This window comes from Ictalurus punctatus, chromosome 4 (genome assembly GCF_001660625.3).
Source record: "Ictalurus punctatus breed USDA103 chromosome 4, Coco_2.0, whole genome shotgun sequence".
NCBI classification, from domain to species: domain Eukaryota; kingdom Metazoa; phylum Chordata; class Actinopteri; order Siluriformes; family Ictaluridae; genus Ictalurus; species Ictalurus punctatus.
In genome coordinates, this window is record NC_071284.1 from 12,379,009 (window position 1) to 12,392,353 (window position 13,345).

Genomic DNA, 13,345 nt, shown 5'->3' on the forward strand with positions numbered 1-13,345 from the left:
TCTGATGTCTGCATGCTCATGAAACTAAACGCAAGAACTATCCGTCATGTGCCTTTCTGACAATTTTATCCAGAAACAAGAAAAAAAGGCCCTGTATTACTAGAACACTAACCCTTTTGTGGCTTATTGCTTTATTATTTCATTGTGAGGCTGGTCCTGTTGTATTGTGTACCCATACACAGTTGTATCTTACAATTTCAAATTACAGGGACATCTACAAAGCTTACAGACTCATCATGATCATGAACAACTGGATTTAAAATATATATTTGTTTTATTTATGTTCTTTAGCTACTTTGCAAAACTATGGATGGAGGGACAGAACTATCTTGGGTGACCACCATTTTTTGGTACTCTTTACAAGTTAGCCTTTTTAAGTCTTTTTCAAGGTCTGGGCTAAAGTATCAGTTCACAATACTAAAAAAATTTTTTTGGAAAAACAAAGCAAAACTTATCATTAGAACAAGCACAAAAACAGTCATATTGTCATATTGCAAAGACTAATTTCTTTCTTCTTTTTTTTTTTTTTTTTTTTTTAATGATTTCTACAACAGGCAGCGGCAACTGGTATAAATGGGCTAGCAGGGCTAAGTCCCCCGTCTTTCAAAGACAAAAAGACATCAATGTAATGTTTCATTTTTGCAACCACATCAAATTACTTGCTGTTAATAAACATCTTAAGGAAGAGTATTTTGGTAAGTACAAAGCACCATGAATGGTTATAAGAAATATAAGTTTAGTGGTTTGAACAAATGGGTTTGATGACTATGTTTGGTTTTTGGAGGAAACATATTATGAACCTAGTAGAGCTTTATGGACTTGAAACGCATTAGAAATATTAGAAATATTAGAACTCATGAATGCTGCTGCATATCCATCTTTAAGCGTGTGTGTGTCCATGTTGAGCTGTTGATATATGTTAGACTTTAGACTTTCTATCTAATATCACAACCAGTCATCACTGTACAAAGGTATTTCAAAAAAATAAATAAGTAACTAAATAATTCAAATATGACATATAGTACAATATACAGTATTTTGAAATCATGTGTTAAAGCCACATAGTGCTGGTCAAATGGGACTCAGAGGCTAGTTGCCAGAATGTACATTTAAAGCAAGTTAATTCCAGCTGATATTCTCAGCCTCAGTCCTGTCCTTAAGCTGTCAGCGTCACATACCCAGTCGAGCAGTGTGAGCCAGTCCTGTTAAATCACATTAGCAAAATGCATACAGAACAGAAAGTCTGTTTGGGATGAGCCGCCAACAGGCCGCCAATAATAGTCAACTCTAATGTAATTAGCGCAATTGCATTTGCAGGGCTTTACAATGTTGATTGAATTATGTTCAGCATAAGGAATGGACACGGTGTACTACTAATAAAATTAATTGTTGTCATCACCTAAAAATGATACTAATGAAAAAATGAAAGCTGTTGATTAAATATTAACTCCCTCACGGTAATATAATTAATATCAAACCATGATCTCCAAGAGGTGGAGAATTCTTCTTGTCCCTATACACCGTCACTAAAAGAACCTGGCAGAGGTTAGCAGACTTTGTTCATTTCACTGTGGGGAAAAATCTCAGGCTCGTTGAAACAAAGCACAACAGCTACACATGTTGTTATGGTAGCGCTCTATTTACAATGTGCTAAATGTTTTAAATAAGTGTGCTAATTACTTTGGAGGTTAACTCCTCATTTTGTGGATTCGAATGCTCACTTGCTAATGACTGTTTATTGACCTTAAGTTATAGGTCTGTCTACATCTACAGCGACAGACTTTTCTCTCAGAATAAAGGCGTGTACTGTGAGGTGTTTCCTTTAGAATTGTTTCCACCGTCTTGTTTAGCTGATGTAACGTGTGAATGCATCAAGGACTTTCCGTTCCTGGCTTCCAACCACACACACACACACACACAAACAAAATAGTATTGTTGTCTTTGTCTTTACACTGAAGTGCAACTCAATAAGAATATTCTTAATCCTTATATCTAATCCTAAGTAATCTTTCTTCAGGGGTTCTCACCAAATGCCCCTTTGAGGGGAAAATCAACTTTTAATCGCATCATCATAGGTACACATGGTCCCCAGAAGTGGTTAAATACATACACACTATTCCTTTAATTACAAATTGGGCAGATGGAGGCACCTCAGGTAGCAGTGAGATGCAGTGAGACCTGGAGGATGCGGTGCATGGCAGGATCGGTTCTCATGAGAAAGCTGTCACCATGCAATATCCATCCTGACGCTCCAATAGCCAAGCTTACACTGCTCATCTACTGTGACGAGGGACTCTCCTTTTCGTTCTTTCTTTCTGTCTTTCCCTCTCCGTCTTTGTCGGTATTTAGAAAAAATAGCTGATCCATCTTTTGCAGGATGGCTAGCTGTGATGTAATATTTGATTGACAGCGGAATGTGCGTCTTTTAAAATCCTACAAATGCATGACTAGATTTGTGGGACACACATTAGATCATTGAATGTCTGTGCAGTATTATTTCAGTCGCTGAAAATCAATCCCCCGCCCCTCTCCCTCTCTATATATATATAGATATATAGATATATAGTTGTAGAAAATCTCCTCAACCTAAGTCCAAAAATTTAAGAGACAAGGGGTTATAGATGTCGAAAGATCAAACCTTTGTTTGAAGTCAAATAAAGCTGAGACCTCTGCAGAAATTCTGAATCATACAATCATGACATGGGCTTTTTATGTTGTCTGCCAACAGCTAGCTCAACTAGGCAGGTTGTACTCCTGCTCCTTAATTGGAACAACCTGTCTTCTCGCCAACCATTAACTCCTTCTAGTCATATACGGTTTACAGTAGTGGCGCAAGTCAATTCATTTGTAAAAAAGTTTTCTTTTATTCTTACAAAGTTTACTCTATCAACATAATCATATTTCCAAATGTAGTCTTTGGCCACCACAGTTGTCCTGTTTTAACATCCTACAACATTCCTAAGCCAGGTCGGCCTCAGAGCTCGGGCAGAGGCAGACCTTCCCTACTTAGGCTCCCTAATTAGGCTCCCTAAGCCAAGTCTGCCTTAGGGCTCAGGCACAATTCCTTCCTATTATGGGTCTCCTGTGAGCATTACTATGACATCATCCTATACACTGGTTACATAGGAGTTGACTGCGGCATTGGATGGAGTCATGGATGTCTTTCGGTGCTATGGTTAAATGTGGTTAAACATTCCTCTACTGGAAGATACAGCTCTCTTTTAACTCAATACATACTTATATAATTTTTCAACTCAATACATATTATATTCTTATACCCCCCCCCCCACACACACCCCCACCCCTTCGGTGGTCAGTTCTGATTGATGTAGTGGCAAACCACTCCTCGGCCTCTCAGTAAGGCGGCTTCGGATGTCTTTTATTAACTCCTCAGCTTATGAATTCTCCTACATGCTTTGTTGTTGCTGTCGCTGTTTCTTTCAAATGTCAAGACAGTCCATTGTTCTGTTTAACTTGCCACGTCTTCCTTCCTCCCTGCAACCCGCTCAGTGATCTCATTTATTAAATGTCATGTAGGGAATGCGCTGGCGCAGAACGCACGTTGTCAACTCGTGAAGCGCGCGCGGGCCTTCCGCAGGCGAAAACGCGTTTAAGGTACGGTCTGAAACGCCAGAACGATTCCGTCATCTTGTAAAAAAAAAAAAAAAAAAAAACTGCAGGCAAAATATTGTAAACAATAGGTCGCGTTTCTTAAGTTATTTAGACAGCGCTATAGCGATATGCCAGCTATGATTCTGTAAACGACGTGCTGCGTATAAGGTCATACAGGTGTCCATGAGTACTGCAATACCGCGCGCGCACTCACGTGTGTGAGTCGGTGTATAATATTTGTGTCTTGCATGCGTATGGGAACACTAACCTATAATCGATTTAATTATGTTTTTTGTTTTGTTTTGTTTTGTTTTTTACATTAATTTCCATTGCAAAAAAAGGCGTTCTCGCGCATCCTTGGAGTCATTGATAAAGACTACATCATTTGCCTCCATAATCCATTAGAACGCAAATGACCTCTTGTTCGCGTGTCATGGCCCCCATTTTTCAAAAGAACTGAGCAACGACTCCTTCCTGTCTTCAGAATCACAAGTACCTGCAAGCCCACCTGTACGATTCTTCTTCAGAAGAGGCGGTGCTTTGCCACACGTCACGAGCTGTAGAGGCGCCGCGATTGGCAGCCCAGAGACGCGCTCGTGGGCCGGTGGGGAGCAAAGCGGAGGGGTGGGGGCGAGGGCGCGTGCTCACCAGCCTTTGTGTATCACTTCCAATATCTCACGCGTCAATAATTGAGCGCGCGAGCAGACGGAGCCCCGCGCTATGTGCTCAGCCGCGCGCCGACTAGACGAGGGCCTCGCTGCGTGCACCGCCGACTCGAGACGAGTTCACAGGAAAAATACGACGGACAGAAGGATCTAGAAACGGACAACTCACAAATCCCAGGCAGGTTTCGGAGAAAAGACAAAAAAAGAATATTTAATAATAATAATAATAATAATAATAATCATAAATAAATAAATAAATAAATAGAAACCCACTTGATTTGGAAATCCACACCTGGAGAGCGCTTCATTTTCAGTGCGGGGGAAAAAGGTCTGGAGACAAGCTGTGACTTTGAGAGCGAGCTGAAGTAGGAGAGGCTGAGAGAAGTGGTGAGGAGACTGCAGGCTGAAGTTACAGTAATGCTGGTGTTTGTGCTGTGCGCGCTGGCGTTAGGTTGCCTCGCGAGCGCGCAGAATGAGACGGAGCCCATCGTGCTGGAGGGAAAATGTCTGGTCGTGTGCGACTCGAACCCAACTTCTGACCCCACCGGAACAGCGCTCGGGATTTCCGTGCGCTCTGGAAGCGCTAAAGTCGCATTCTCCGCTGTCAGGAACACCAACCACGAGCCGTCAGAGATGAGTAATCGGACAATGGTCATCTACTTTGATCAGGTAACTTTATTAAATATGAATGTAAAAAGCGGGGGGATTAAAGAGGGTCTGTTCGCGATAAAATATTGCTTTGTAAGCACGGTGCTGGACAGAAGCTGCTGTGATGTTGCTTTGATGGAGCTGCTCTCAGGTGGGACACTGGGATATTTTTCCTCAACGTGTCAACTGATAGTAAAATCGAATTAAATAATGATAATAATATGAAAAGTACCGAGTGTTCAAATATGGCTTGAAAGTGCCGCAAATCGAGCTGAAAATTCTGTTCGGATTTCATTTCATTCACAAACTTCAGTTTTATTCATAACCTTTACGTTGATTTGTATTCCAATAAACCAGATTTTACATTTCAGTTCTGTTCCGATTAGTGCCTGTTTGTATGATCGGACTCTTTATTCTCTTCGCTGCGTCTTCTCTTGCAGGTTCTCGTGAACGTCGGCAGAAGTTTCGACGAAGAGAGAAGTAATTTCTTCGCCCCACGAAAAGGGATTTACAGTTTTAATTTCCACGTCGTGAAGGTTTATAACCGTCAAACTATCCAGGTCAGTAGTTTTCTCTGTGCGCATCTGTCCGCGTCTGTGCGCGCGCGCGCGTGCGTGCGTGCGTGCGTATGTGTGTGTGTGTAGTTCTGATTGATCGTGATGGACAGGCTGATGCAAACCAATATAAAAATAGATAAGTATCAGTGTTTATTATGAAATTATTTAGAGGGAATGTTTCAACACTATCCACCGCCTTATTAATAAATGTAGCCATGGCTTTGAGCACATAAGCGGAGTATTACGCACATGAACTAATGACTTCTGCACCAGTGCCTGTGTGTCCCATGTGGAGTCACTCGGGATTGGTCAAAAAATATCAAGACCCTGTAGTGTAGTGACAATAAATGACTTTCACATAGGTAATTAATATATATATATATATATATATATATATATATATATATATATATATATATATATATATATATAGGTTGGAAAGATTATATATATATATATATATATATATATATATATATATATATATATATATATATATATATATAAAATATCTCTCATTAAAACATTCCAAGAAATATCCACTCTGTTCTTTTAGACGAATCAGGCTGACAGCGCTGTTATTTAAAACTATGACTAATTCAAACTTATCATGATGTTTTGCAGTCACTTTGCATTATTGAGCTCTGAATAGGCCTACTAGTGAAATTATCTCAAGGGCAAAAAAGAAAAAAGAAAAAAACCTGAACAAGGGCCAAATTACACCTTTTGTGAAGTGAGAAATAAAAACAAGCAAATTATTTAAACATTCACCCACGACATCTCACACACAGCGCACAGAATAAATAATTAGGAGCTTGAATAAAAGCAGTTTTTTTTGTGATTAAATGAAAGGGGGAAAAAAGAATAAGGAAGTCTCAGAGGCAGAAAGGTCCAATGAAAAAACATATCTTCGTGCAGTTTGCTTCACGCCTACTCTAAACCTCAACAATAGCTCTTTAATCATATATATGCATTTATTCATAATGCATCTATTTGGAGGTTGTTCGATGTCTGGTCTTAGTGTTTGATTAAAACTGTGAAATATAGGCCAAATAACTACATATAAATGCAAAACATAATACTCATGGTGATATATAATTATGCATATACATAAATCAATGTATTAAGCAAATACACTGTGAGAAAAGAGAGTATTCGTGTGTACTGGGGTGGTACCCTTATCTTTTGTACCTTCATTAACTTTTACCTGAAAATGTGGATAAAATGTCTTTTATTAGATCTTTATCTTTATACCTTTAAATCTTTATGGAATGTACACCATATCCACATTTCCAGGTGGAAGATAGATATTAAATGTATAAAGTGTGTTTGCTCGAGGGTATCACTCCAGTGACAAGGAATGGTGCAGCTTAGTATGCTTTTCTTCAGGAGAATGTATCAATAAGGCTATCCATTTAATGAGCCTTATTTATTAATACGGGCTAACTGAAGCATCATAACCGCAGTGACCACGAAGCTTTAAAGTTAGTCAGTGGTTAAAAGCTCTCCTGTCATCCATGCACAGTGCATATATCCACAATGTACGAATCTGACTGCATGGATTGCCTATGAATAAATCATTTACACAGGCCTTTTAAACTCGAGCGCATGATCTTCGTTGTATTTAGTTTTACCCGACAAGTGCTCACCAGGTTTAAAACCAGGACAAGCCAGTGAAAGGGATTTGTACGCATGTCATATACTCTTTTAAGTGTGTTATATCAGAACCAGCAGTCATTTTGAAGGCTACCGTGCCTTTTGCCTTCTAAATAGTTACTAGCAATTATAGGAGTCTTTTTTTGAAACGACATCAAAGACAGGATTATATAATGAGTTAACTAACTAAAATCTCTAATGTAACACTTTCTGTGTTATTTTAAGTGTAGTATACCAAATGCAAAAGTAACTAAACGTGCTGATAACAATCTTGGAATAAACATATAACAAATAAATTTCTTTACATTACGATATATAAGCTTTCTGGTACATTCTGAATGAAAGTGGCTGAAAAGATACAAATCCAGTATACACTTTTTTATGCAGAGGTAGTGACATCATATGTTCTACTCTTTGGTTAAGAGAATACTTCCGTAATGGCATCTTGCTGTTGTAAAACGGTTACTTTTTCATCATGCACAATATTCAACTGAAGAAGCCTGTAGAAGGCCATCTGGACCGCAAACGTACCTGGTCGCAATATAAATATTGTTGATATTTTATGAAGGTTATCAGATTAAATTGATCTATCATAGATCATAGATTGAGATTATCCATAAAACTAGGTTTAAAAAAAAAAAAATCTTGAATCATTAGGAATGGACCTCTGTGCCTACAAAATGTTTAAAAACAGAAAGTCTCTTTAATCTTTAAATCTCTAAATAGAAACCACTCAAAGTGACCAGCCACCATTCTGCTGTTATCCAGCCCGGGAACTGTGTGTCAGAAGCTGTTTGTTCTGTTAAATACTGAATTATTCAAGGGTGATGACCCAATCAGTAGACTTCTGTCCATATTCCCTCTCCTAATTGGGTGCTTTAGCGTTAATAAAGTGACTTGAATGGACCTGACATCCTGCTCCAACTGCTTCTCCATTTGTTCTGCCATGTAATTGCTGCTGATGGGAACAATTGACTGCATGTCTTTTTGCCAGCAGGGATTACACGGACTGTTCCATACATGTCTTTCAACTCTGCTATTGATGTATGGTATACTTTGTTACACAGAGACGCCATGACTATTATCTGTTAATAGATCTACTGTATGATTGTGGTAAAAGACATTTGATATTAGACATGTTTTTTTATACACACACACAGTAATTCTGCTCACTGAGCAAGTATCGTGTTATTTTACTCCACTACAGAGCACAAAACCCCCGGTACTCTCCCTATGGCCCATAAAAGCATCAATAAGCTTTAAAGCTCAATTATAGCTTCTATACTGGTTATTAACAAGTGTATGAATGACAGTTACTGAACAGAGATGTGAAAGAAAGTCAGTCCACCTCGTAAAAGTTTTGCCTAGAACACCGCAATAATTACATCACATCAAGATGTTTTACTGTATGATAGTTTATATATGGAGTGGAGGAAAGCATGGTTATGGGTTTTTTTCCCCAGAAAGATGATAAACTGTGAATTAGAAGGGGGAAAAAAGAAAGTTTGTAAGTGCCTTGCTTATAACCTGTGTCCTTGTTACAGGTGAGCCTCATGCACAATGGGTGGCCTGTGATCTCAGCCTTTGCTGGAGACCAGGACGTGACGCGTGAGGCTGCCAGTAATGGTGTTCTGATTCAAATGGAGAAAGGCGATCGCGCCTACCTCAAGCTGGAGCGGGGCAACCTGATGGGTGGCTGGAAGTACTCCACCTTCTCTGGTTTCCTGGTCTTCCCTCTGTAGACGAGGGGCTTTCCATGTAGGGACTATTGCTCTTCAGCTCACCAGCTTGTGGGACTGTGGCGATAGAGTGAGAAAGAGAGATGGGGAGAAGGTGTGTTTGTGTGTGACAGATATATATATATATATATATATATATATATATATATATATATATATATATATATATATATATATATATATATAAAGAAGGAATTTGAAAAGAGAATTAGTGTGGCTAACTCTTTGACATGCTCGCTCCGCTGCTTGCCTACAGCTCTGGACAGCCAAAACTTTTTTATTTTATTATAATGATTACAATAATTAACAATTAACAATAAAACTATAGAGGCTATTGCCTTTCTCCTCATATATCTCCTTATTTAACTTTTCATCTGCTATAAGGAATGTCTATCATCAGACATTTATGGAATGTCTGTCATAAAACTCAATGCACAAAATCATCCAGCCCCAGTAATTAACTCACATTGGCAATTTCTAAAACTTAATCCTCACCTGCATAAATTTGTCCTGCTTCAAATGTCAATCTCAGTTGTTCAAACATAAATCTCTAATGCTGTTCCCTTCGGTCTTAATGGGCACTTTAGCTCTTTTTGGCTCTGCTATTCTCCTCAAAACAGGAGGACACATTTCAGTCTGTTATGCCTGAAGATTATCCAAACTCCTCTAAGAGACTCTTACTGTATACTGGATATACACAGATATATAAAATCCTTCAAATTTCTATATGATGTACTCTATGACTATCTGAATCTGATTAATCTGTATTTCTGTATTTCAGTGTTAATAATAGTGGTTTTGTGTGTGTGTGTGTGTGTGTGTGTGTGTGTGTATGCGTGTGCGTGCGTGCGTGCGTGTGTGTGTATGTGTGTGTGTGTGTGTGTGTATGTATGTATGCGTGTGTGTGTGTGTGTGTGTGTGTGTGTCATAATGCTGCAGCCAAGCTACCAATGCTTCTTGTTTTTGTTTCAGAAATGTGGCTACACTTAAGCTATATCAGAAGTACTATAAAGTAATTTTATTATTATTGACTGTAAGATATGTGTGAATATTAAGAAACCCTTCCTTTTACTCATCAATCAGTTGATTTAATTATTGTTTTTTGCTTTGATCCAATAAAACTTAAATGGTCATTTTTATTTTTCCTAACCTAATTCTCAGTGTCAAAATGTGATTCAGTTGTTTCTCTAAACACTTAATGAGAGAGAGAGAGAGAGAGAGAGAGAGAGAGAGAGAGAGAGAGAGAGAGAGAGAGTGTTTTAGACAATGACACTCTTTTGCTCTCTGTTAGGGGTGGCTTTCTCTATTCCCAATTATACAAAGTTTCTCTGTTTGGTCTCTTTCTCTCGCTACCGTTCACTCACTCACTCATTCTCTCTCTGTCTTTCTCTGTCAAGCGGGTGATAGAGAGTTTTACTCCTTTCTCTCTCGCTCTCTCTCTCTGCTGCACTCAAAACATTAATGAGCTCCTAGGGGGAAATTTGTGTTTGCATAATAACTGTTTACCCCCAAAAAAATCAACCAGTGTTAATCTATTCGTCTTCTTTTCTTCTGCTCTTTCTTTCCATTTTCTCCCATTACCCTTATTTTTCCTTGTCAGTTTCAGCATTTCAAGCCTTGAGCCAGATCTTTTTTGAAAATAAATTCTGGTGAGAATGCTGAAATTCCTCTGATTTCTGAATCACACGGTTTGAATTACTGTGACATTTTAGCCACTGAGCTCATTAATCGTTGGCCTCTCTAACTTACTTTCTAATGATCCAATATGTTTGATCATTGGTGTGGCTAAAGATGTCATTGTGCCTTGGAGATCACTGGAAATGCACTTAGTCAGAAGTTATGCAGCATGGAAAGGAAGACTGTGGAATAAAGAATGGCACAGAGGTTCCTCAGTGACCTAAAGGTGCCTTTATCATTAATAGCACATCTCTGCAACGGCTGAGAAGTCACATTGGGTTTGAGAAGTACTGACATACTGAAGATTAACCATGGTCCAGACTGTCACTGCTTTGCTGAACAGACACACAAATCCCTGCAGTGATGCAGCATGTTAGTGTCATACACTGGAAGAAGGAGGGGATCAGCTCTATGCTGTCTATATTGGCCTGGGTCTGGGTGGTGTGCTCCTACTGAGAGGCCCTCATTAGGACCCAGCCATCCATCTGAGGAACAAATCAGATCAAGAGTCAATGGGCCGGCAAGGCATGAAAACAGACAGAGACAGCAACAGACCGAAGAACGGGCTTTTAGTTTTTTTTTTAAGCTCTCTGACAGAGCTGATGGAGTACTAGGGTAGATAATAGCTCCGTATGAGTCTGATATGCTCCAGATACACTGGTGTACTGCATCCCTTTAAGATTGAACTGCATTTCTTACATGTCAGTATATTTAGGATTTCTTTAACTGCTAAGGGCAAATAATGCAATTGGGCTCTTTGTTGCGTGAAGTAAAAAATCTGAACTGGTTGATCTGGTTATTAGACAATCTGTCCGTATGATGGTTTTTTAAAAAAATTCCATTAAATAAATCATTTTCATTTGTATTCAGGCTTATCATGTTAGAGCAATTTATTAAGTGGGTAACCTTAAGGTCACAGGAGATACACGGCGAATAATGTGCATTTTGGCATGTACCAGGTGTGTCTTTTGGGCATGAGCCCAGTCTGTTGACTGCAATCTGACATGAAATCAGTCTCTTCAGCTCAGCCAGCGACCTTGGCAAGCTACTGGTGCAGTGGAGGTGAGCGAGGGGCCCCTAAAGTAATGGTGTAAAAACAGCCATATGGCATCACTCCTGGAGGCAGGATCTGTTTTAAGATTGATGGAGTAGTGAGATAGGGAGCGAGAGGAGGAGAGAGAGAGCAGATGTAGAAAGGTAGTTAACATTACATTGTCTGTGAAGACTATTTTGTAGGTCTTTACCAGGTTATGCCTTATACATGTTGATGCTGATGATGATGTTGTGTCAGTCATATCTAATTTGGCATGCATCTATAAAACAAGAAGTACTAGATTAATATCTATTCACCAAGAAATTTATTCAGTAAATTCTTCTTTTCTTAACGAGTTTGATTTAACCAGTGGCCTTATATAAGAAAACGGGATGGTTAATCTGACCACCTAGCTTCTTCACCAAGCACACAAACAGTGAGCAATTACGGGCCAATGTAACAGTAACTATTCCTAAAATACTTCACTGAACGAAGGGTACAAGCAAAAGAGTGTGGCAATTAGAAGGGAAGGTGGTGCGACACTACATATTGAATTTTAATTGCCGTATAAGGAACCATATTATGGATGTTTGCTCTACCTGTGACAGAGCGAAAGCAAAATAATTATAGCACGTCTGGAATTCAATTACCCACCCACTGGATTGAATTATTTTGCTGCAAGAGTGATCTAAAGTGTGTGATTTCTGATGCATTCACATCCCTTCAGCTGCATCCAAAATCCATTAAACACTATGCCAAAATAGTGGCATTAGAGGTGTCCAGAACCATATTATTCATCAAATTCATCAGTGGACAAAAAGTATCTGGATGTCATACTACTTCTTCTGTCAAAATCTGGAGAGTGAAAACTCAATCCCAGTGTGCAGTGGGGTGACTTCTGAGGTGATCTGCCTGCTTTGAGAAGATCGCAGGTGCCAGTGAAGCAGATTTCAGCAGAATATGCCTGGAGAATACTCTATATTGTAAACTTATGAGAATCTAGACAGGTATTGCATATACAAACAGGTGACAAATAAAATGGGAAAAAATGGTGGCTCGGTTATGTTGTTTGTGGCAAATTTCTGCTGCGATTTGGGTCCACTTGTTCCCTTGGAGAAAAGAGTCACTGTAAATCAATATGTTATTCAGACTAATCAGCTTTATCTTATGATGAAGCACTTCTCTTCTGATGGGAGTGGTCTCTTTCAGGATGACTCCACCCCATCCACATGGCACAAGAGAAAGTGAATGGTTTAATGTATAATTGATGCCTGAATCCCAAATGGCTGTCTACTTCCTATATAGGGAATCCCTATATTTGGGATTCAGGCATCAATCATCCCTTAGGGGAACAATTAAAAGTTCTATGTAGGAACCTAAACCAGTGTGTTTCCTTATTAGAAAATATTCCATGTAGGATCCATTTAGAAACCAACTACCTGTTGACAATCCAAAGAAACCCTTAAATTTTTTTTTTTTTTTTTTTTTTTAAAGCATATAAGTCTAATCCATGCATCTGGCACATGATATCTTTCAGAAGAAAAGCCCTGCAATCAGTCTGTGAAATTACAGTGTTTAACTGTAGGCATATAAATGTGCAGAATATCTAACTCATAATTTCTAGCTCTTGTACAATATCTAACCCATGACTGCCACCAAAAGCTTCTCAACTCTCATTCTCCTAAATAGTTTTGAAACCTATTATTTAAAATCCTTGGATTTTAAACCAAGGCCGCATGGTGGTGCAGCAGATATCGT

The 13,345-nt window shown here is 39.0% G+C and overlaps 1 protein-coding gene across 1 annotated transcript; it reads left to right on the forward strand.

The window, feature by feature from the left end:
- Positions 1-3,860: 3,860 nt before the first annotated feature.
- cbln1 (cerebellin 1 precursor) lies at positions 3,861-10,031 on the forward strand. The gene is made up of 3 exons (XM_017465265.3): positions 3,861-4,946; positions 5,366-5,485; positions 8,683-10,031. The coding sequence occupies exons 1-3, from the start codon at positions 4,695-4,697 to the stop codon at positions 8,878-8,880; spliced, it is 570 nt and encodes a 189-aa protein (XP_017320754.1). The 5' UTR covers positions 3,861-4,694; the 3' UTR covers positions 8,881-10,031.
- Positions 10,032-13,345: the final 3,314 nt, after the last annotated feature.